This window comes from Gekko japonicus, unplaced genomic scaffold (assembly GCF_001447785.1).
Source record: "Gekko japonicus isolate JY-2015 unplaced genomic scaffold, Gekko_japonicus_V1.1 scaffold277, whole genome shotgun sequence".
NCBI classification, from domain to species: Eukaryota; Metazoa; Chordata; class Lepidosauria; order Squamata; family Gekkonidae; genus Gekko; species Gekko japonicus.
Genome location: NW_015168055.1, coordinates 1,055,977 through 1,080,667, shown reverse-complemented (window position 1 = coordinate 1,080,667; position 24,691 = coordinate 1,055,977). Strand labels below are relative to the sequence as shown.

The 24,691-nt window shown below is 46.5% G+C and overlaps 1 protein-coding gene across 1 annotated transcript in view; it reads left to right on the top strand.

The window, feature by feature from the left end:
* Window positions 1-24,691, top strand: part of LOC107113171 — a 40,262-nt gene that overhangs the window by 5,984 nt on the left and 9,587 nt on the right. The window contains exons 2-3 of the mRNA XM_015414444.1: window positions 11,585-11,637; window positions 21,869-22,001. Coding sequence (XP_015269930.1) covers window positions 11,585-11,637; window positions 21,869-22,001 — 186 coding nt within the window. The remainder of the gene's footprint in view (window positions 1-11,584; window positions 11,638-21,868; window positions 22,002-24,691) is intronic.

Genomic DNA, 24,691 nt, shown 5'->3' with positions numbered 1-24,691 from the left:
GCAGCCAGGAATCTGCAAAAACTCCAAGCGCTTCCACACACTCCCAGACCAGTTCTCCCACCAAAATCCTCAGCTGGATCCTCTCCGCTGAAAGCAAATAAAAAACCACTCACCCTTCTGTCTCCTGCTCCTGTTCCTGCTCAGAGCTCAGCTGGGTCTCCTCTGCCTCTGGCCAGGTGTTTCCTTAAATAGAGGCCTCCCCCAGCAGAGTGCTGGCAGCAGCTATTCAAATGCACCCAGGCACTCAATCACATGCAAAACAATGCCCCTTCCTTTTCCTCTCAATTGCAGTCAATCACAGTCAAACAATGCCCTTTCCTCTCTCAAGCAGCCAGGAATCTGCAAAAACTCCAAGCGCTTCCACACACTCCCAGACCAGTTCTCCCACCAAAATCCTCAGCTGGATCCTCTCCGCTGAAAGCAAATAAAAAACCACTCACCCTTCTGTCTCCTGCTCCTGTTCCTGCTCAGAGCTCAGCTGGGTCTCCTCTGCCTCTGGCCAGGTGTTTCCTTAAATAGAGGCCTCCCCCAGCAGAGTGCTGGCAGCAGCTATTCAAATGCACCCAGGCACTCAATCACATGCAAAACAATGCCCCTTCCTTTTCCTCTCAATTGCAGTCAATCACAGTCAAACAATGCCCTTTCCTCTCTCAAGCAGCCAGGAATCTGCAAAAACTCCAAGCGCTTCCACACACTCCCAGACCAGTTCTCCCACCAAAATCCTCAGCTGGATCCTCTCCGCTGAAAGCAAATAAAAAACCACTCACCCTTCTGTCTCCTGCTCCTGTTCCTGCTCAGAGCTCAGCTGGGTCTCCTCTGCCTCTGGCCAGGTGTTTCCTTAAATAGAGGCCTCCCCCAGCAGAGTGCTGGCAGCAGCTATTCAAATGCACCCAGGCACTCAATCACATGCAAAACAATGCCCCTTCCTTTTCCTCTCAATTGCAGTCAATCACAGTCAAACAATGCCCTTTCCTCTCTCAAGCAGCCAGGAATCTGCAAAAACTCCAAGCGCTTCCACACACTCCCAGACCAGTTCTCCCACCAAAATCCTCAGCTGGATCCTCTCCGCTGAAAGCAAATAAAAAACCACTCACCCTTCTGTCTCCTGCTCCTGTTCCTGCTCAGAGCTCAGCTGGGTCTCCTCTGCCTCTGGCCAGGTGTTTCCTTAAATAGAGGCCTCCCCCAGCAGAGTGCTGGCAGCAGCTATTCAAATGCACCCAGGCACTCAATCACATGCAAAACAATGCCCCTTCCTTTTCCTCTCAATTGCAGTCAATCACAGTCAAACAATGCCCTTTCCTCTCTCAAGCAGCCAGGAATCTGCAAAAACTCCAAGCGCTTCCACACACTCCCAGACCAGTTCTCCCACCAAAATCCTCAGCTGGATCCTCTCCGCTGAAAGCAAATAAAAAACCACTCACCCTTCTGTCTCCTGCTCCTGTTCCTGCTCAGAGCTCAGCTGGGTCTCCTCTGCCTCTGGCCAGGTGTTTCCTTAAATAGAGGCCTCCCCCAGCAGAGTGCTGGCAGCAGCTATTCAAATGCACCCAGGCACTCAATCACATGCAAAACAATGCCCCTTCCTTTTCCTCTCAATTGCAGTCAATCACAGTCAAACAATGCCCTTTCCTCTCTCAAGCAGCCAGGAATCTGCAAAAACTCCAAGCGCTTCCACACACTCCCAGACCAGTTCTCCCACCAAAATCCTCAGCTGGATCCTCTCCGCTGAAAGCAAATAAAAAACCACTCACCCTTCTGTCTCCTGCTCCTGTTCCTGCTCAGAGCTCAGCTGGGTCTCCTCTGCCTCTGGCCAGGTGTTTCCTTAAATAGAGGCCTCCCCCAGCAGAGTGCTGGCAGCAGCTATTCAAATGCACCCAGGCACTCAATCACATGCAAAACAATGCCCCTTCCTTTTCCTCTCAATTGCAGTCAATCACAGTCAAACAATGCCCTTTCCTCTCTCAAGCAGCCAGGAATCTGCAAAAACTCCAAGCGCTTCCACACACTCCCAGACCAGTTCTCCCACCAAAATCCTCAGCTGGATCCTCTCCGCTGAAAGCAAATAAAAAACCACTCACCCTTCTGTCTCCTGCTCCTGTTCCTGCTCAGAGCTCAGCTGGGTCTCCTCTGCCTCTGGCCAGGTGTTTCCTTAAATAGAGGCCTCCCCCAGCAGAGTGCTGGCAGCAGCTATTCAAATGCACCCAGGCACTCAATCACATGCAAAACAATGCCCCTTCCTTTTCCTCTCAATTGCAGTCAATCACAGTCAAACAATGCCCTTTCCTCTCTCAAGCAGCCAGGAATCTGCAAAAACTCCAAGCGCTTCCACACACTCCCAGACCAGTTCTCCCACCAAAATCCTCAGCTGGATCCTCTCCGCTGAAAGCAAATAAAAAACCACTCACCCTTCTGTCTCCTGCTCCTGTTCCTGCTCAGAGCTCAGCTGGGTCTCCTCTGCCTCTGGCCAGGTGTTTCCTTAAATAGAGGCCTCCCCCAGCAGAGTGCTGGCAGCAGCTATTCAAATGCACCCAGGCACTCAATCACATGCAAAACAATGCCCCTTCCTTTTCCTCTCAATTGCAGTCAATCACAGTCAAACAATGCCCTTTCCTCTCTCAAGCAGCCAGGAATCTGCAAAAACTCCAAGCGCTTCCACACACTCCCAGACCAGTTCTCCCACCAAAATCCTCAGCTGGATCCTCTCCGCTGAAAGCAAATAAAAAACCACTCACCCTTCTGTCTCCTGCTCCTGTTCCTGCTCAGAGCTCAGCTGGGTCTCCTCTGCCTCTGGCCAGGTGTTTCCTTAAATAGAGGCCTCCCCCAGCAGAGTGCTGGCAGCAGCTATTCAAATGCACCCAGGCACTCAATCACATGCAAAAACAATGCCCCTTCCTTTTCCTCTCAATTGCAGTCAATCACAGTCAAACAATGCCCTTTCCTCTCTCAAGCAGCCAGGAATCTGCAAAAACTCCAAGCGCTTCCACACACTCCCAGACCAGTTCTCCCACCAAAATCCTCAGCTGGATCCTCTCCGCTGAAAGCAAATAAAAAACCACTCACCCTTCTGTCTCCTGCTCCTGTTCCTGCTCAGAGCTCAGCTGGGTCTCCTCTGCCTCTGGCCAGGTGTTTCCTTAAATAGAGGCCTCCCCCAGCAGAGTGCTGGCAGCAGCTATTCAAATGCACCCAGTCGGATTCAACTGGCTTTCAAGCAGGGGAAACCTTTACCTTACTACTGGCATACTCTCTAACAATACACGCACTCCCCTCAGGAATACCCTCCCCCTAAATACATGGCAAGGAAAGCAGTGAAGCAAAATTAAGTGAAGCAAAACTGAAACCTTGACACCAACCTATGTTTAGGTTACCAACCTCATGGTGGGATCTGGAGAACTACAACTCCTCTCCACACTACAGAGATCAGTTCCCCCGGAGGAAATTGCAAATTCAAGAGCAAACTCTATAGTATCAGAGTCTCTCTGAGCTCCCTCTGCTCTCTAGACTCCACCCTCCCCAGGCACCACCTTCGAATCTCCAGGAATTTCCCAAGCTGAAGATCTTGCTTTCAAGGGCTGCTAATTTTATAGGACATTGTTTATTATTTATTTAGATTTACAGCTTGCCCCGTTGTGAGGGCTTGTGAGGAGTAACAGTATGCTAATTATTCTGTACTATTCTTAGTTTTGAATTAAAATGTCTCAACTCTGCACCTAGAAGATGACCAAGAAGACAAAGTAGATAAATAAATGCTGTAAAATAAAATTTTAAACAATAAATACTGTTCCTAGCCAACCTTAAAGGTTGCAGGTAAAATTAGGAGCGGAAGTTGTTTTGTAAGTATGCTGAGCCCAGATTGGCTAGGGAGGGGCTGTGGCTCAGTGGCAGAGTCTCTGCTTTGCCTGCGGAAGGTCCCAGGTTCAATCCCTGGCATTTCCTATTAAAAGAGCAGGCGGTAGGTGATGTGAAAGACTTCAGACTGAAACCCTGGAGACCCACTGCCGGTCTGAGTAGACAATACTGACCTCGATGGACCAAGGGTCTGATTCAGTATAAGGTACCTTAGTATGGCTAAACAAGCAATATATTTATTTAATTTTTATTTGCAGATTAGTCAGCCAGATGGTGCTGTTGCATGCCTGTACTACAGACAGGGTACAGTCATAGGGCTAATGCATGCAATAGATTCTGCACATCACTAGAATCATGATGTTAGTAAAGAGTTCTCCAGGTTTCAAGCTCCTTGAAATATGGGAGGAAAAGGGGTATGGGGGGATGGAATTTTCCCTGCATTTTTCAGTTTAGTGCTAAAATGCCAAATGGCAAGCACAGAGGAGCACTGTGCAGATATAACCCCTCCTCTTTTGATACATCTCCAGTGCCAGGAAAAAAAGATGCTAGGTGACAAACTTCTTTTAAGATGGTAAACCTTCAGCCACTGTGTTTCAAACATAAGCCTTTCAGTAAGCCACGAGGCTCTCTCTACCTCTGGAAATAGCTTCAAGTCTCCTTTGTCAGTGATCTACTTTCTGTGCCCTCCAGCTTTTAACCTTTCTTGTTCTGATTTCCTTTTTCCTGGTTGTACAGTTTGCCAGTCCTTTTATAAGCTATCTGTGCAGTATCTAGCTAGGTGAACATTCTGTTCCAGGGTCTATCTACTGTGTCTTTATTCCACTTTTCCTCCCAGGAGCTCAAGGTGGTATACCTGGCAAGGAGAACAAACCTTCTAATGCAGTGTAGAATCCTGAATGTCCTGTTCCCTTGCTCAGACTGAGGACTCAGTCTCCAATACGTTTTAGGTGCTGCAAGTCTAATAGTTTCCCAGTGCAGCTCTCTATATGAAGCAAAGAGACCCCGCTAGTTGCTTGGGAGATGCAAGTTTATCATCGTTTCTCCCTTTGGTCCATTTTATGGGTGAAGATGTTGCAAATTTGAGGTCTTTTAGGAGGTGCAAATGAACAAGGAAACGTGATCCAAATAGTTGCTGAAATGGAATATAGTAAGGGTGCTGCACACCATTGTGTCAGACTGATATAAAGCTGCTGGGGGATTTCCCTTTATCTTTATTCAATACTGCTTTTCTTTCATGTTTCTGTGGCTCTCCCTTCTTCCAAGGGTTGGCATCTTAGTAGACTACAGTTGAGACTAATTAGCCTGCAAGCTTCAAACTCTGTAACATTGCTAACTTGTAAGAAACTCAAGTCTGCTCTTTTTTGCTGACTCCCTCTTTTAACACCTAGGGATCAGGGCTATTTTTGGGCAGGAACTTGCAGGAACGGAGTTCTGGCTGGCTCCCGAGTTGGCCACACCCAGCAGGAACTCATTAGTATAATAGGCCACACCCAACAGCAGAAACTCATTAGGATTGGCTACATTAGGGGTGTGTGGCCTAACATGCAAAGGAGTTCCTGCTACAAAAAAAGCCCTGGGTTTTGACCGCAAACAAGGTAAACAGAATAAGAAGCAAAAGGTGGGTGTGGCTGGATGACCACACTTCTGGTAACATGGGGGTGCGGCCTAATGTGCTAATGAGCTGTGTTGTCAGGGGTGTGGCCTAATATGCTAATGAGTTTCTGGTGTTGGGTGTGGCCTATTATGCTAATGAGTTCCTGCTGGGCTTTTTCTACAAAAAGAGCCCTGCCTAGGGTGTTGACTCTTGGTTTCGCCAGGCTGCAATTGTCTTTTCTCAGCCTTCTGTAGAGAATCTGTTGTTATCTCTGTTGCTTCATGTTTACCATTACTGGGTCCTTTTTGATTCTTTTACAGTCACTCTATCATTCACTCTTCTATTCAAACACAAAAGGCTATAATTCATTCACAATACATTTGGGTTTTATTGATTGTATGCTGAGATTTGGATGAGTGCCACACAGTAGCCACTAAAAAGCTGTCCATGTGACATCTGTAGCCATGAGAAGCAGTTGTCTACAGCACCTTGATGAGATCCAGAGTTGTCATTCCCACACTTCCATTGAAATCCAAGGAGTTATGTAGAGGCAGCAAATACTGGGATTAATTATGTAACTGGGGGCTGCAAATGATCTCTTCTCTGTACTATGATGAACATCACACAGTGGGTTGGATCTAGGGATCCCAGCCTCCAGGTGGGACCCGGGGATCCATTGGAATTACATCTCATCTCCACACTATAGAGATCAGTTCCCCTGGAGAAAATGGATACTTTGAAGGGTCTCCATCTCCAGATCTCCAGGAGATTCCCAACCTGGATCTGGCAAGCCTACTCCCGCCCCCCAAATTCCCCGCTGGTGGCCCGGTGGGACCTGGCAACCCTACCTGTATCCTTTACAGAATCTCCACTGACAGAAGGAATTCCCACTAGCAGAGTGAACCTTCTTTGCCTCCCGCCTTCTGCTGAAGGTCAGAATGCTTCCTGAAATGCTGTTCCTGGGGGACAAGGGAGCCCCATGAACAGAATGAGGGGGAAGTTAGAGGTTTGAAAGAGGGAGGGGGAATTGGTAAAAATTGCACCCCCCTTCTGTCAGCTGAAATGTTCTGCTGGATCCCTCCCAGGGCCGCTATGTAGTTTTCCATTCTCTGAATTCATTCTGCATGTGGTTTGATTTGACCTACAGACCAGAGCATCGACCTTTCTCCATATAAGGGCAAAATAGATGGTCAGATAGCCTGTGTCTCTTTAGGCAACATTCTAGTCACAGTACTCAGTGGGGAAAACCTTTTATTCATAGGCTTGAATCTAAAGGAGCCTGTCTGTTCCCAGAGGAATCCATTCAGAGAAGATTCCTGTGGCTGGAAGATTCTTCCATGTGGAAGGGCATCTTTGGATGTGACCTGACAAGATTTTATGTTTTGATATTCTTGCCCTTCAGTCTGTCTTGAGTTATGTTTACTAACTTAGAAAACTGCCCTTTATGGTATTAATGGTTTTTTGACATAAGCTAGAACTTTACCTGCTCTTACTGTGACAAAATTTGAAACTCCCTATCTTATTGTGGCCTAGACAATATCCCTTGGATTTACTGTACTGATAAATAATGTCTGTCAGAGATCAGATGGTGACCATTAGTCTTTATTCTCCTTTTCCAGAGCCTTTCCTGTCTATGATGCTGGTGGTGACAGAAATTAGTTTCTCGCTTGATGTGCAGGTACAGTAATAGCTGACTGTGGTATGTAGGTTGCATTTTGCTTCGCTTAACAAATACAGGGTTAGCTCTCCTGGGAGCAGGATTTCAGGGCATTTCAGGCTGTCATGGGAAGGGGGTGCCAAGAAAGTAATGCTCAGGGGACAGAAGTTCTTGCATCTGCATAGTTTGCTCACAACTTCTTGTTTATCTTCTCACATAATCCTGTACTTCATTCATAGAATTCCAGTTTCTTGGATGAAAGCTGGCAGCTTCCGGTAAGAGGTTTTAGTTCTCTTTTGCTTTCAGTGTGATTTGTTATGTTCTCCTGTTATGTCATTTATAGAGAGTGCCATCATTAAGCATTTTTACACCTGAAGCAAATAATCAAATTGGGACCTCCGCTCTGGACTGGCGTTTTACTTATATTTTTTAAAATAGCTCGCAGAGATGGAGGCAGAAAAATATGCGTTTACTGAACTCTATCTCCCTAAATAAATTTTCATCATAATAATAGGAAATCTGCCCCTGCCCAGCTATATAGAGCGATTTTAATTTTGTGTGGAATCTATTTATTTATTTAGGAACACGGGGGGGGGGGGGGGGGAGAGAAGAAAAAAAGGGGGTTATACAACATAATTGCATTTGTCAAGGACAATCCTGTAATACAAAATGTATAAAACAGGAAATATTTTACCTTACATCCCCTTCATTATAATTTTAAGGTATTACCTATAATATATGATAGTTCATACTTCTGTTGGGATATGATTATATTCAACATTTTAAGTTTCATAATTAATCTATTTTGACTACATCATTAGTTTCATAATTACTATGCATTCAATATTACATATTTTTGCCACTTCTACATATTCATTAGAACTTTTAACAGACAAATAATAAGGTGTGAAGGAAGGTGTATTATATATCTCATATCAAAAACCCATTTGTATTCAAGATGTTACATTTAATTCTACTTCTATTTCGTGACCATACATTTGTATATAATATTTTAGACTGCTTCTCATTCTAAGTTTGTCTCCTGCTATCATAGTACACATAATACATGCTCCATCTCCTCACATTTTGTAATAGACCTGTTTCTCAAGTAGGTTGTCAATTTTGCCATTATTGCATATTCAACAAGTTTATTTTTCTATTCTTCTAAACGTGGACAGATGTCTAATTTCCATTTTGCTGCATAGTTTTAGCCGCTGTCACCATGTTTTTGAATATCTCTTCTAAATTTTTTGGTAATTTGTTAGGCGGAACACCTAATAGCTTAGCTTGCATTTGAAATTTAAACTTTAATATGTTCTGCATTTTTCGGTGTATTTCTTTCCAGAATCTTTTTGCTTTTTTACAAGTCCACCGCATATGAAAGAAGGTTCCATCTATATCTTGACATTTCCAGCATTTTCCTTTGTAGTTTTTATATGCTTTCTCAATGTCCTTTGGTGTTATATACCATCTAAAAACATTTTCTACCAATTTTCTCTTAATGTCTGGCTGATTGTAAATTTGATATATTTTCCCCATAGTTGTTCCCATTGTTGCATAGAGATCTGTTCTTTAAGGTTTTGCATCCACTTAAGATCATACTTTTTTTCACTTGTTCATCTTCCATTTCTAGCTGGAGTAAAATCTTATATATCCATCATAGTAAATGCTCTTTTTGTTTTATGACAAGCTGCTCAAATTTAGTCACATCTCTTAGAACTCCACCTTAAGTGCTCATGATCTCCTTTAGTCTTGAGACTGATTGATAATATAGCAGCCATTGAATGTTTATACCTTCATCTTTGATATCTTGCCAAGACTTGATTTTCCCCTGAGTATTTATCATCATGCTATATATTAAAAACATTTTTATTTCTTGTGTTCTTATCATGGTAAGCTTCTATTGGGGACATAAGCAGAGAGTCTGAGGGGCTCAATAAATTCTGGCATTTAAAGTATACTCTCAAAAGTCCATCTCTGATTATATAACTCTTCTTTATGATCTTTTTAGCTGATGTCTTAATCCATAAATAATTGTGTAAGCCTTCATCAAGGTCTGCTGATTGTAATTTTACTATACTATGTCTTGGGTTTTTAATCCAGTCCATGATCTAGAACAGACCAGCTGCTTGGTAATATAATTTTATATTTGGGAGTCGGGACTATGGATGAGCACAGACCAGTCCATGAACCTAAATTCATGACAAAAATCACCTGGTTCGTGAGCCAAGGTTCATGCGATCTCACCTGCAATGAATCTCCCACAACCTTCCACGTGGTTTTTGGAGGTTCGGGCAGCTTGTGGTGGTGTGTGTCAGTGGCTTCTGCAGCAGACACGCTGGCGCAGTTCAGTTATGATCATCAAAGCAATGGGGGGATGTACTTCTGTAGTTGTGGAAACACCAATAAGAGAGCTCCCATTCTGCTCTATGGGAGCAAAATGGTATAGATACCCCCAGCTCACACACAGCTGTTTTTTCCCCGGCTGCAGCAGGCATGCTGCACGGCACTTAGATGCAGAGAGGGAAGGGAACTGGAAGTCATTCTTCAGTGTGAATAGAGGGGTTGGGGGTGTTTGGTGCTTACTCAGGGCTGAGGCATCTGTCCTTCTGCTCACACCAAGCAGAAGGGCTTAGCTTCATTGGTGCATCTGGCTTGCAGGTGGTCTGTTTGACACACTCCTGAACTTGCGACTGTTGATTTCCCCATATAGTACTTTCTTGGGGAGCTTATTGTTAATTATGGAAAGAATATAGATTCTTAGGAAAAAAATAAGAGAACATTATAGGCTGCAAAATGGCTTCATGAAGATGATAACACTTGAACTAGTTTAAGAACACACCTAGATCACGTTCTATCATTTTGCAACAGAAACGCTCCAACATCAAAAGTGATCTGCTTTCTCTCTAGAATTAGCAAAATAAGTGCCAAAAAGAGTATCAGGGCAAGAAACATGATATGACATTAGTCTCATCTCCTCCACTATATCCTGACAACAACCTTGTGAAGTAGGTTAGGCTAAGAGTGTGTGTGACTGGTGCAAATCACCCACCAGGCTTTCATGGTGGAGTGGGGATTTGAACCTTGGTCTCTAGGATCCTAGTCTGACACTCCAATCAATATGCCACACTTGTGGTCTCTTTCAAGCATTTTAGATATTTCTTCATTATCATCGAGCTTTCTCATTGAGACAGGGAAGAATTACTGTTATCAAACAATGCCTTAAAGACAGACCAGTATAATACCTGCAGTAAACCGTGCAGTAAGGCTAGGTTTCATCATTTAGGCAATGAACAATGCAATAGAATTGAATTACACCATCAGAGAAGAACAAAATAAAACAATATAATATATCCAATAAACAGTGTGAAGGGGGGAGGGGGGCAAGTCCTGTGAAGTGTGACCTGAAGTACTTCCACATGGCTCCGGTTTGACCCCTTGTGGAGTCTCCCTTGGGACTGGGTGTCTTGCTGCACTCAGCCCAGACAGGGCCAGACTGCTGTTGGGCTGCTCATCTGGGCTGTGAGCATGTCTGAGCTTTGATCGTTTCCTCCACACATTAGGGTTCATTTAATCAAAGCACGATGCTCTGTAGGAGCAGATAGGCCTTTAACAGAGTCTTAAGGCTTTCAAGGCAACCCATGGGGCTGCCAGCATCCAGATGGTCAAACTACTTTGATGAAGCTTGAAAGTGAAATGAGACAGACTGTAGCTAGCTCCCTTGTAAAGAGGATCTTCTTTTGGAACCGTTTGTGTCTGATTACCTATCTGCATTTGCTTAGAAGAGTCTTTTTTGGGGGGAACTGCTTGTTTATTTGAATCTCTTTATATATCCAAATCAAGTATTGTTCTTAGAACTATGCATTGTGGTTGTTATGTAGATGTACTATGTAGTTCTGTTGAATGATCTGTATATTGTGCACCTATGTGTTCGTGTAGGAAATATTCCGCTTTGATATTGTCTGATCATCATTTACAATATACAGACCTATGTTTCAGTTTGTCTGCACAGTTTATTTCGTAATTTTTTGGTCCTTGAACTGTGCAGGCCCTGTGCTTTTGTTAACAGCCAGATGGTGGCCGGAGACCCCCTGGGATTACAGCTGATCTCCAGATGAAAGAGAGAGAGAGAAAGTGGCCACTTTCTAAAGTGGACTCTATGGCATTGTACCCCACTGAAGTCCCTCCCCTCCCCAAACCCCATCTTCCTCAGGCTTCATCCCCGAAATCTCCAGTTATTCCCCAACCTGGAGCTGGCAACCCTGAACCCATATGACAGATGTGGCGCCATCCTGCTAGTGGCCCTGCAATGTCTGTGACGGATAAAAGAATGTTAGAGTTTAGGTCCTTTCCCAGCTTTCCTTAAAGAAGATGAAGTGAATGCCCTAATTAATGGAAGCAAAATACCCCATCTTTGCCAAGGCTCTGCATGGTGAAGGAGGATTTCTTCAAGCTTGCTGGAGTCTACATTGATAAATACTGCTTTCTAGGTGTGTGTGACCTATGAAACTGTCCCCTGCAAAGAACTAGGAATGGTGCTCAGGTAAGAGATCTGCTACTCTCCTCCCTTGCTTTGTGTCCAGTCCCTTTAAAAAGATACCTTTGTGGGACTGAGGACGGCCAGCAAGGAGCCTTGCTCCTTTAATAAGGGCTTAATGCATAGAAGTGGGAAATGGAAGCTTTTCATGATATGAAAGTAAATATGCTCACCAGGTACATAATGTCCCATTAAACTTCTTTTAAAGGATAGGACACTTTTTCTCCACACAGTAGCAACCTTACTGGTTTTCCAAGGAAAACCTGGTTATAAAACAATGTGTTGTCAGCTGATTTTACATAATTGATCCTGTTAATCAAGATTGATAATGATTCTCCTAATCACAGTTGATTCTGATTCGAAATTGATTCTGCTAATTATCATAATTGATTCATCAAGGGAAGCAATGAGGAGAACTGCCCCCAAGCCACAGGATATCCTATTTACCTTTTTTTCTTCTTCATTGGAGGCTAAAGATTTTATGATATGGATTTTGCCAAAGGAAGAAAATGTCTCTGCCAGTTTTGGTGTCTATCCAGTTCGTGCAGTTGAAATATCATGATGGTTTGTAGTGGATGTGTAAATTAGCTGCAGTTTAAGAAATATTTCCATTGTGACTCTGGTACTGAATAAAAGCAGAGCTAAACTCTGTGCGCATTTCCATTATCTGTTTTATCTGTTTTATATGGGCGTTGCCCCCTGTAAGCCGCCCTGAGCCCGCTCTGCGGGGATGGCGGGGTATAAATCTTAATAAATAAATAAATAATCTTTTTAACCTCTAGTTTTAAATTTAGGTTACAAAGCAGCTGCTGGAATTGTATTTTTAAGGGGAGGTACTAGGGTTGCCAGGTCTGGGTTGAAGAATACCTGGAGACTTTGGGGGTGGAGCCAGGAGAGGGCGAGGTTTGGGGAGGGGAGGGGCCTCAGCATGGTACAGTGCCATAGAGTCCACCCTTCAAAGCAGCTGTTTTCTCCAGGGGAGCTGATCTCTGTCAGCTGGAGATCAGTTGTAAAAGCAGGAGATCCCCAGGCCCCAACTGGAGGCTGGCAACTCTGGGAGGTACTGATGGGGGGGGTGAGCCCTCTCCCCATTTTCCTGAATAACATTTCCTATCATATCTGTCCCACAGTTGTTTTGGGTTCTTTGGGAAAAATTTAACAGGGGTGCATAGGTTTTTCCCAGCAGAGGTAAAGGCAGCTTGGGGAGTGTAGCAGCTTTTAACAGGAAAACCGAGCAGGAGGAAGTATAAAATTGCTGCACCTCCCATACTCATTCAGCTTCTGGAACATGCAGACCCATCATCTCCACTGTAAAATAATTCAGAAGTTGGTAAAAAGGGACGACAGATCTACATGGAATATGTGCTGCTGCCCTAAGTGCCCTGACCTTCATTTAAGTTCCATACAGGGGTCATTTCGTAGAAAAAGAGCTAGGGGGACTCATTAGCATAACTCATTAGCATATGCCACACACCCTGACATCACCGGAAGTGTGTCCTCCCCACAGCCGGTGGCGACCTCTAGCGGGCACCAGCAGGGAGCTCTAGGCCCCGCCCTCCCGCACCTCACCCCGGGGGGATGACGTCCCCCTGCGTCCCCCCCCCAAATGACCCCTGGTTCCATACAGTATCTAATCCAAAGAACCTTTTCCTGTACCTTGCCTGGAGTATTGCTGAAGTCATCGGAAGATTTTTTTTTAGAGAAGTAGTTTAAGCTAACAGAGAGTGACTGGGGCAATGATGCTCTGTATTCTTGGTGCTTGGGGGCGGGGTAACAGTGGGAGGGCTTCTGGAGTTCTGGCCCCACTGATGGACCTCCTGATGGCACCTGAGTTTTGGCCACTGCATAACACACAGTGTTGGACTGGATGGGCCATTGGCCTGATCCAGTGTGGCTTCCCTTATCTTCTTACTAGCCTGATACCTGTGCTTTGCTACGGTATTTAAGTTCTGTAAATCCAGTTATAATACTGATGATGTGAATTGTGAAAGGTAATGTTTGTTGTAGGAATTCTAATGGAGAAGATTGTCATGTAAAGGATATGCACTCCCCCCCCTCTACCGAAGGACCTCTTTGTAGACCACAGTGATGATTCTGCCCTCAGGTGCTAGGATCACCAGGCTGCTTGGTGAGCTCACTCTGGAGCAGGCTCCGAGAAAGGTCCTTTACTATCTCCCCATGAACATTCATAAACTCAATTGCCATGCTGGCTGTTATGAGAAATATCCATTCAGGAGTCTTGAACTTCTGATTTCTGTAACTGTCCTCAACTGTCTGCAGTCTTCTTACTGTGTTTTTACCTCAGAACGTTGAGATCCACAGCTGAGCAATCAGAGGGAGGTGGGTGCAAGTAGGCAGGTTTTACCTCAGAACTCTGAGCTACACAGTTGACCAATGGGGGGGGGGAGAGACAGCAGCCTGCCAAGCACATGGAAAACAATTGGGGAACACATTTTGCCCCTTTTTTACCCCCTTAGGGGTCGTGTTTGTCAGAAATCTATTCCTAGTGGGGGTTGATGTCATGGTAGGGATGCACTCCCCTTATTTTGGGTTTCTTGGTGCAGGGGTTTGGCCTGGGCATTGGATTGTGTGTGTGTGTGTGCAGGGCATACTTTTTAAAACAAAAATGCTTCTCATTTATGTTACATTTAAGAAGTGGGACATAACTACGTATTCAAAACAACATCCGAGCAATCAGATATTGAGTAAGTTCGTAGGAACCAATTTTCTAGAACCCACATTGTGAGAAGTAAAATAACCTAATACAGGAAACCACTTTTCTACAAATTTGGGGTACATTTCCATAGTGGGTGGGAGTGTGACTAAACTGGGCCAGCAGCATTGGTAAGGTGATCCTGCTGGGGCGGCCTCACTGATGGATTAAAGTACCTTGGCCCTGCTCTTCCACTGACAAAACCCCACCTGTCTGGTGTGGGGGGGGAGGATTATGCTTAAAGGCATCAGGGAGGCTGGGCCAGCAGCAGAGTTAAGGAAATCCTGACTAAGCAAACCTCCCCTATGGCTTTAAGGACTCCGTGCCCCTTCCAACCCTTGACAGGCAGTTGTCTGTCAGGTGTAGGAGGGGTAGCGTGTCTGAAGGCATCGGGGAGGCTGGGCCAGCAGGATTGCTAAGGAGATGCTGCTTGGGCAACCTCCCCAATGGATTTCAATGCTCTGCCCCTGCTCCTGACAGACAACTGCCTGTCAGGTGGAGGTGAGGTGAATGGGAGTGTGTCTAAAGCCATTGGGAAGGCTGGCCCAGCAGCATTGCTAAGGTGCTTCTGCTTGGGCAGCCTCCCCGATGGATTAAAGTACCCTGGCCCTTCTCCTAAACCTGACAGACACCCGCCTGTTTGGTGTTGGGGGGGTGTCTTTAAAGGCATAGGTGAGGCTGGGCCAGCAGCAGCCTGGCAGCCACATAGGGATCAATGGGGGGAGCACATTTTACCCCTTTTGACCCACTTAGGGGTCGAATTTCTAAAAATCCCTTCTTATTGAGCATCTACGTCATGGTAGGAGTGCTCTCCCCGAATTTCATGTTTCTAGGTCCAGGGGTTTGGCCTGGGCGTTGATTTTACGGTGAGGGGACTTTCTTATTTTTATGTGTGTGTGTGTGTGTGTGTGTGTGTGTATCAATAAACCTTTAATGGCATATACAACATTAAAATCAGAGACAGAAAATGACACACACACACACACACACACATATATATGTTGTATATGCCATTAAAGGTTTATAAATCAATAAATAAACCTTTAATGGCATATACAAGGAAGAAGGGTGAGGGGGGGAGACAGAGACAGATGGTCAGAAAGACAGACAGACAGGCAGAGATGGAGGGAGGGAGGATTAAGGGGGGAGAAGTCAAAGCGATGGGGAGGAAGGGAGAAAGAGTGAGAGAAGGAAAGAATGAAGGGAGATAGGGATAAACGAAGAGAGAGTGAAGAAGGGGGGGTAGCGGTGGAAATGTGCCCCTGGCGGGCAGCTCAGCGCCACTGCCCCTCGCCTGCTCCCCCCAAAAGCCTGTGAAGTGGGGGGGGGAGGGAACCGTTGTAGCGGTCAAGAGGTCAGGTCTACCAATACACTGGCATGGGATGGGTAGACCTGTTCTCCAGAGGCCAGGTCTACCAATATAGTGGAATGGGTAGGTAGACCTGTTCTCCAGAGGCCTCTGGAGAACAGGTCTACCCACCCCATTCCAGTGTATTGGTAGCACACGACGTAGCACATTGGGGGCATGGCCAAGATCGTCCCCGACATTGGGGGCATGGCCAAGATGGCCCCCGATGATCTGGGCCACGCCCCCAACGTGCCCTACGTTGTGCGTCACCTCTGGTGACGCAGCTTCGGGGGGTGGGGTTCCCCCCAGGGCCGATTTCCGTCGCATCAGAAATTGGTCCTCCAAAGCGGGGGATTCCCCGCCCCCTGGGCCGATTTGGCAACCCTACCCGCGGCACATCTGGGCTAGGCCGTGCCTACCCAGGGACAGACGTCGCTGCCCTCCCACCGAAGCAGGCCGGGCCGCCCTGAGGCCTAGTAAGGCCGGAGCAGCCGCTTCCCCCACCAGAACTTTCCCGCAGAGCCCCTGGGCAGGAGAAGTTGTTTGTGTGAAGGGAGTGCTTAACATTTCCTTGCTCACCACTTTCCCCATTTCATATTGCATGTACACATATACATATTGTTAAGTTGTGCGCTTAACAAAGAGTCGGAGAGTGATTTCAGCAAGAATGCGGTTTATTCTTCAGCTCAGTTACTTCTCCGTTACGGTACAACAATCGCCAGCCAGAACCAATCGAATAAATACACTGGCTTGTCAGTATTTAAACACTCCCGGCTAATGTAGCCACACCCACTGTACAATAAGGCAACCTATGAGGTTGAAGCAATAATGACCAATCACAAGCGATCCCGCTCTGCACGGTGATTGGCAGACACTTTTCTGGGCTAGGGCTCCTATTGGTTACATTAGGATCCTAGCCCAGGATGAAGCTCAACATGGCATCTCAATTAGGCGATTCACACATCAGTATTTACATTCAAGTCTCAATAGCACAGTTCACATAGCAGTTATATATACAATTCAATACATAACAAATCCCTCCCCCCTAAGCAAAAACACTATGTACAGTCATATTCGCTTAGATAGGTGGGCACTCTGCGTATTCGCTGAGACCTCCGCGGCGTAGGAGGTTCAGGGCACCTTTTAGTTCGGCCGGGCTGCGGCCTGTGGCAGAGCACGGCGTTACGTGTTGCCGTAGAAGGAATGACGCTAGTTTCACTCCCCAATCCCCGGATGTTAGCTTGGCAAGCGCATCCTTGGTCGTGCGGACCATTCGCTCTGCCTGCCCGTTCGATGCTGGGTGGAACGGGGCAGACGTAATTTGCCTGATGCCATTGTTAGCCAGGAATTGAGCAAACTCTTGCGACACGAACTGAGCGCCGTTATCGCTTACCAGGACATCAGGCAACCCATGCGTGGCAATTAAGCGGCGCAACACATTTATAACAGCAGTGGAAGTGGTGGTAGACATTGGCGCCACTTCCAACCATTTCGAAAAAGAGTCCACCACAATCAAAAACATTTGACCCTGTACTGGGCCCGCCAAATCTATGTGCAGCCTCGACCAAGGCTTTCCCGCCGATTCCCATTTCTGTGGGAAGGCGGTTGGCGGTTCGGGTCTCGCCTGCTGGCATGGCGTACACCCCCGTACCCACTCTTCAATGTCAGCATCCATCCCAGGCCACCATACATATCCCCGGGCCAGAGCCTTCATATGCACCATGCCGGGATGGCCCTCGTGTAGTGATTTCAGCACTTTTTCGCGCCAGCGTTGCGGTACAATCACTCTGTTCCCCCACAGCAAACAGCCCTTTGATACCGACATTTCGCTTTCCCGCGTTTTGTACGGTTTGAACTCCGGCTCCAACGTTCCTGCCGGCCACCCCCTCCACACCCAGTTAATAACACGACTGAGCACAGAGTCTTTTGCTGTCGCAGCAGCAATGTCCTTAGCAGACACAGGTGCCTCCGGCAGTTCCTCGATAGCTAGAATGGAGCAAGTAGGAGCAGGGTCCAAGTCCTGGCCGGGCAGAGGGCAGCGGCTGAGCGCATCAGCGTGTCCAATGGCCTTACCCGGCCTGTGCTCCAGGTCGAACTCGTAGGCTGAGAGGAACAAAGCCCACCGCAACATGCGTGCGGACATAACATCAGGGAGTTGCCGGTCCTGGGCAAAAATCCCTAGCAGGGGCTTGTGGTCTGTCACCAGTATGAATCTCCGTCCAAACAAAAAGTCATGAAACTTCTTAACAGCGGAAACTAGCGCCAAAGCCTCTTTGTCAATCTGCGCGTAGTTTCTTTCCGCTGCTGTTAGCGACTTGGAATAAAAGGCGATAGGGGCTTCCCGCCCGTCGGGCATTACGTGGCTCAGCACAGCTCCCACCCCAAATGGGGACGCATCAGCAGCTAACACAAGCAGTTTGTCCTCATCATAATGTGTTAACACTGCATCAGACGACAACAATTTTTTCACCCCATCGAATGCCCGCTCATGCTCTGGACCCCACCTCCATTTTGTGTCTTTATGCAGCAGGTTGTGCAATGGGGCCGCAATCGACGCCTTGTGGGGCAAGAAGGCGTGATAAAAATTAAGGAGTCCTAGGAAGGACTGTAACTCCTTCTTCCCTTGTGGCCGTGGGGCATTCTGGATTGCGGAGACCTTATCGTTAGTAGGATGGACCCCAAACTCATCCACCCGGAACCCCAAGAACTCCACACTCGGGACTCCCACCAGGCACTTCGACTTTTTTACCTTCAGGCCCGCATCAGAAAAACGTTTGAGCACCTCCCGCACTCGGCACAGCAGCTCGTCATCAGATTTGCCCGCTATTAAGACATCGTCAAAATAGGGCACCGTGCCCGGCACCCCCCTCAACAACCCCTCCATGAGGCTCTGAAAAATCCCCGGCGCAACATTCACTCCGAATTGGAGTCGATTTACTCTAAACGCCCCCCTATGCGTTACGATGGTCTGGGCGTCAGCCGCCTCTTTGGTCACGGGGAGTTGTTGGTACGCTTGGGCCAGGTCGAGTTTGGCGAATACCTTCCCTCCTCCCAGTGATGCCAGTACGTGGCTAATGACTGGTACAGGGTACGAATGCTGCTGCAAGGCTTTGTTAATCGTGCACTTGTAGTCAGCGCAAATTCGTATTGACCCATCGGGTTTAATTGGAGTAACAATGGGGGTTTCCCATTTACTACAAGGAACTGGTTCCAACACCCCTTGTTCAAGTAGCTTATCGAGTTCAGCCTCGATCTTTGCCTTGAACGGAATGGGCACTTTCCTGTATTTTAGGCGTATAGGGCGTATAGCAGGATCCAACTCAAAAGACACTGGGGGACCATTATACTTTCCCAATCCGCCCCCAAACACTTCAGGAAATTCAGCATATAATACAGCCCATTTATTTTCCACAACGTTATTAACTCCCACAACAGCAATACCCAGAGGCTCAAACCAGTCCAACCCGAGCAGGTTGGTACGGTTTCCCTCAGCGATCAAACATGAAAGCACAGCACCTTTCCCTTTGAAATTAACTGTGAACGTATCCCTCCCCGCCAGAGGGATTCGATTTCCCTGAAAATCGGACAATCGGATGTCCGCAGCTCGCAACCTCCGCCGACTTCGTGTTGGGAACAGCTTGTGCCACGTCTGCGTAGACAAAACGGTTACCGCCGACCCGGAATCCACTTCCATCTCACACGGTGCGCCGTCGAGATGGAGAACGACGTGGATCTTTTGTCGGCTCTCGGTGCTTAGGACGGTGGCTGTGGCTTCTGACGACAGGCTCCCTGTCATCTGGCGGGTGTCTTCTTTCGGTGCGGCTCGGGGACGTTGGTGCCGGCGGGGAGATGAAGCTGGTGAAGACTTGTTTGCGGCTCTGCATACCCGGGCAACATGCCCCCGCTTTCCGCACTTCCGGCAGTCGAGGTCTCTCGCCCAGCAACGCTCGCGCCGATGTTTCCCGCCGCAACCGTCGCATGCTGTACACTCGGCAGGTTTCCGTTGGGTCCGCTTGGACGTTCCCGCCTTCACTTTGCAGACGTCATCATCGGAGTCGCTGCTTGCGTCGTTAGCCCTCTGCTGGTGGACGCGTTGATCAGCTGTGGCGACCCGTTGTCTCACTTCCCTGGTTGACCTGTCAGCAGCTTCCGCGGCGACAGCCTCGGCATAGGCGATGGCCCACGTTAGTGTAGTTCTTGCGAACAAGCGTTGCTGCAGTCGCTCGTCTCTCAGACCACAAACGAGGCGATCTCGGAGGGCCTCCTCCACATTCGCGAAGTTGCAAGGCCGTGCTGCCTTGCGAAGAGCTGCAACGTACTCAGCTATGGACTCATTTGCGTTCTGGCCCCGCTTGTAAAAAGCGTGCCTGCAGGCGATTTCCGACGGCTGTGGAGAGAAATGTGATTTCAGCTTGTCTGTCAAGCTTTCAAAGGATACGGTTTTGAGGTCATCTGGTGCCACCAGTGACCGGGCGATGTCAAAAACGCTCTTTCCACACGAGCTGAGTAGAGTCGCCCTCTTCTTCTCCTCCGTCGTGATGTCATTCGCCTCCAGATGGAACTCAAACCTCGTGAGGTAAGAGTCCCAGTCTTCAGTAGTCGGGTCGAAGCATTCGAACTTCTGGCTGCTCGCGGCCATCGTTATGCACACAGGCGGGGCCACCAGAGCGGGTGGAGCCTGTGGCTGGCCGGCCTCGGCGATTTCCTCGTTGTCCGACATGGGGTCTGCTCTAGCGGGGCTGCCTACCCGCACTAGTATCCCATCCTCGTCGCCAATTGTTAAGTCGTGCGCTTAACAAAGAGTCGGAGAGTGATTTCAGCAAGAATGCGGTTTATTCTTCAGCTCAGTTACTTCTCCGTTACGGTACAACAATCGCCAGCCAGAACCCATCGAATAAATACACTGGCTTGTCGGTATTTAAACACTCCCGGCTAATGTAGCCACACCCACTGTACAATAAGGCAACCTATGAGGTTGAAGCAATAATGACCAATCACAAGCGATCCCGCTCTGCACGGTGATTGGCAGACACTTTTCTGGGCTAGGGCTCCTATTGGTTACATTAGGATCCTAGCCCAGGATGAAGCTCAACATGGCATCTCAATTAGGCGATTCACACATCAGTATTTACATTCAAGTCTCAATAGCACAGTTCACATAGCAGTTATATATACAATTCAATACATAACACATATCCTGTGGATTCCTCCTTTTATGAGGTTTAAAATGCACCATTTTGATGCAGGGGATGTGGGGATGGGGAGAACTGCAGACTGTGCTGTGAGGGGAAATGGTAGATGGGAAAGTAAACATCCCATTCACTAGGACTGATTTCCTGGTCAAATCCCCTCCAGCTGCTTGTCTCAGAAAAGAACAAAAAAGCAAAGAAAAGAAAGCCTGCTAGCTAGTCCGGGCCCAGCTTCATGTTCCATTTCCTTGCATCCTTGCCCAGGTCCTGGTGATCAAACATGAACTGTCAGTTCTGTGCTTGGCACTCAGTTTCCAGGAGTATGGGGACCAATTAGGATCAGGGATATGGCATGCAGGGAGAGGGGTGTTATGCCTTTCCCCTGTGCTGTTTTACTGACCTGAAAGGGCCCCAGGAGGGTGCTGTTTGCCCCATTGGGGAATCCCATCAGTACACATGGTTTCCCCAGTGAGGCAAATAGTGCAGGACAGGAAAAGGACACAGAGCAGAAGGCTTAAGCCACCTGTCCCCACATGCAATGGTCCTGAACTGAATTGTTCTCACAAGCCTGAGAATTGTGTTCCAAACAAGTAATTGAGAAACCGGAGGAATGTCTCTCCAGTCCAGTACTTTAGCTAAAAGCCCTCAGTGGCTGTTTCGTTTGTCTTTTGTTCTCCTCCTAACATACTTCAAGTTAACAAGGCCATCTTGCTCATCCAAGTATGGAATGGAAGATGAGGCCTTTTTATCATGCTGAACAACTTGGATTAGATGGTCTGTATGGCCCCTTCCAACTTTATGATTCTATGTGAGGAGATCACTTGGTCTTTTGTTATGTGAAAGGACCACTCTTGAACTATCTGCCTAGTATTCTGAACAAAAATCCTAAAACTGTTTACGAATATATTTTGCCCAGATGTCCTTCCTTTGCTGAATAATATAGTACCTTATTCCTCAGGGAGAGCTATTGTTGTTTTTTCATCTCAGATACTTGGATGGACGGATTTTCATCATAGACCTGCTTCCACAGAGCCAGGCAGAGGTAGATGAGATTGTGCTGGTTGGAGATGTAATTGATGAGATAAATGGATTTTCATTGAGGAATGCATACAATGGACAGGTATGGAAGGAAGCCCTTAAGTCTACTGTGTCACTACTCTGAGAGCCTGAGAAGGAGCAGGAGAGATAGTTGTGCAGTGTTGCTGTTAGAACTGTGCAGAACAAAAGCTGTGGTGTTTCACATGAAGCACATGATGAAGAACCAAGGGTATGGCAAAGATGGAAAGATCAGGGAGGAAGAGATGTTCTTAAATCATCTGTCTAGTGTTGAGTAAATTACACTTTTTATTTTAGAATATCAAACAATTAAGTTGTTAATGTCAATGATTTAATTGCTTTAACTTTTTTCCTATTTATCCACATTTACCTGAAAGGAAAATTACCCTGAATGGATCCCCTTAAAAAAAGGTTGGATGCAAATATTTTTATTACTGTGCGTAACTGTAAATTAGATACAAATTTAAGGTGGTCCCCTCTTTTTCTTGACAGCACATATGGAACAAATGTAGTCGTCCTTTCAGGTAAATAGGGTAAATGTTTTATTTTTGTATGAGCTTGTGTACCTGTATTGTGAAGTTAAATCAAGGGTGTGCTCAGGGGTCATTTTCTGCAGGAGCGCACAGGAGCGGAGCTCCGGCAGTAAAGAGTCTAGGGGGCGGGCACATGCAACAAGCCCCACCCCCTGCTCCTTCTCTCCTTCTTTCTTTCCCTCCTTTTTTCTCTTTTTCTCTTTCTTTCTTTCTTTCCCTCCTTTTTTCCTTCTTTCCCTTCTCTCCTTCTTTCCCTTCTTATTTCTGTTTCTCCCTCTTTCTTTCCCTCTCTCTCTCTCTGCACACATCTGTGTGAGAATCCAGTCCAAAGCTGGCTAAACATGTAATGAACAGACTGGCATCAAAGACGCTAGATATATTCAACCATCATCTCAGTATGTTATTGATCTCAAAGTGAAACTGTTAATGACATTATTGTAAGTAAATACAATTAATCAACATTCATGAAGTAATTGTAATTATAAAAATACATGAAGTTATTTTGATCGTTATAAAGTGATTGCTCGTTATAAAGTGGTTGCTTTCTGTTGTTCTGCCTTCCAGTTGATTTGTAGAACGCCCAACGTAACGTGCATATTGAAGATGAATTACTGATTAACACTACTTGAAGATGTTTGCATGACACGCAGAAATTGTAGCTAGGAAAATAATAAACCCTTATTGAAGGTTTGTTCGGACGAAGAGACGAAACGGAACTTAATCAGGAGGTTCTCGTCAGCAACCACTTTATAACGAGCAATCACTTTATAACGATCAAAATAACTTCATGTATTTTTATAATTACAATTACTTCATGAATGTTGATTAATTGTATTTACTGTTACAATAATGTCATTTACAGTTTCACTTTGAGATCAATAATATACTGACATGATGGTTGAATATATCTAGTGTCTTTGATGCCAGTCTGTTCATTACATGTTTAGCCAGATCTGTGTGAGGGCAGATCAGTGCATCCCCCCCCCCCAGCTAGCAATCCAAAACAGTCCAGTGGCACCTTTAAGACCAAGTTTTATTCAGGTACAAGCTCTCCCTCTTCTGCGAGGGCAGATCTGCATGTCCGTCCGTCCCCTCAATAGCGAGCAATTCAAAACAGTCCAGTGGAGCCTGAGCGGTGGCTGTTGCCTTCTGATACACTTCTGGTGATGTCAGGGGGTGTGGCATATGCAAATAAGTTATGCTAATGAGCTCCTGCACCTCTTTTTCTACAAAATGACCCCTGGGTGTGCTTACAACTAACTGTAGGAGTTTTTCTTAAATTCAATTCACTTTTTCTTCCCCATTGTATATGTGACAAACAGTCAATGTGACAGTCTAACAGTGACAAGATTCAGATTTTGTGAAGGAGGGGCAGGTGGGAAACCCATGAGAAAATCCCTTTCCAAAATATGTCTCCCAGAGGAGTTTGCTGGCAGAGGAGGAAATGAGGAAGAGCCTGCTAGCTGAGTGGCAGCAGGTATATCATCTAGTTGACTTTGTTTTCTTCCTGCTCTGCAGGTATTTAAGACTTGGGCATGCCCAGAATTGTGAGCTAAAAGGGTAGTCTGCGGGTCACAGCCTCAAGCTGGCAGGAAGAACGGCTGTGATGGGTGGTGCCTGAGAGATTGACTCTGCTCCCAGAAACCTCCCCTTCCTTTTCTCATGTTATTTCTCTTGTATTTTCTCACGTAGTGTCAGCTCCTTTGGGTCCCCACCAATGTTCCCTCTAAGCTGTGGAGTCTTGTGAGCAACAATTCTACTTTGTGAGCGACTGGCATTACCGTTGTGAGCGAGCAATTTGGCTACTGCATAAATTAGTTTGCTCTGGAGCCACCCTTCCTGAGCTGAGACAAATCTGTGAGCCGGAGGCTAAAAAACTGTGAGCTAGCTCACACCAACTCAGCTTAGAGGGAACACTAGTCCCCACTGGGGAGAAAAGTGGGATAAAAATAATTAATTAAATTGTTCTCACTGAGAGAAGAGTTAAAATGAGGAAGAAGCTGGAGAAGGCTGTAACCCCAACATCTGGCTCATTTTTGAATTAGCATTATCAAGGCTGCAAGGCATAGCAGAAGAGGACTCTGGATATATCCTTACATGACTTCACTGTACATGTTGGTGCGTGCTGGGAGGAAAACAGAGAGTATGTTCCTTGATCTAGGGTTGCATCCATCCTCCGGCACACTCTGCAGAACAAAATTTTGCTGCTGCACCCCACTGA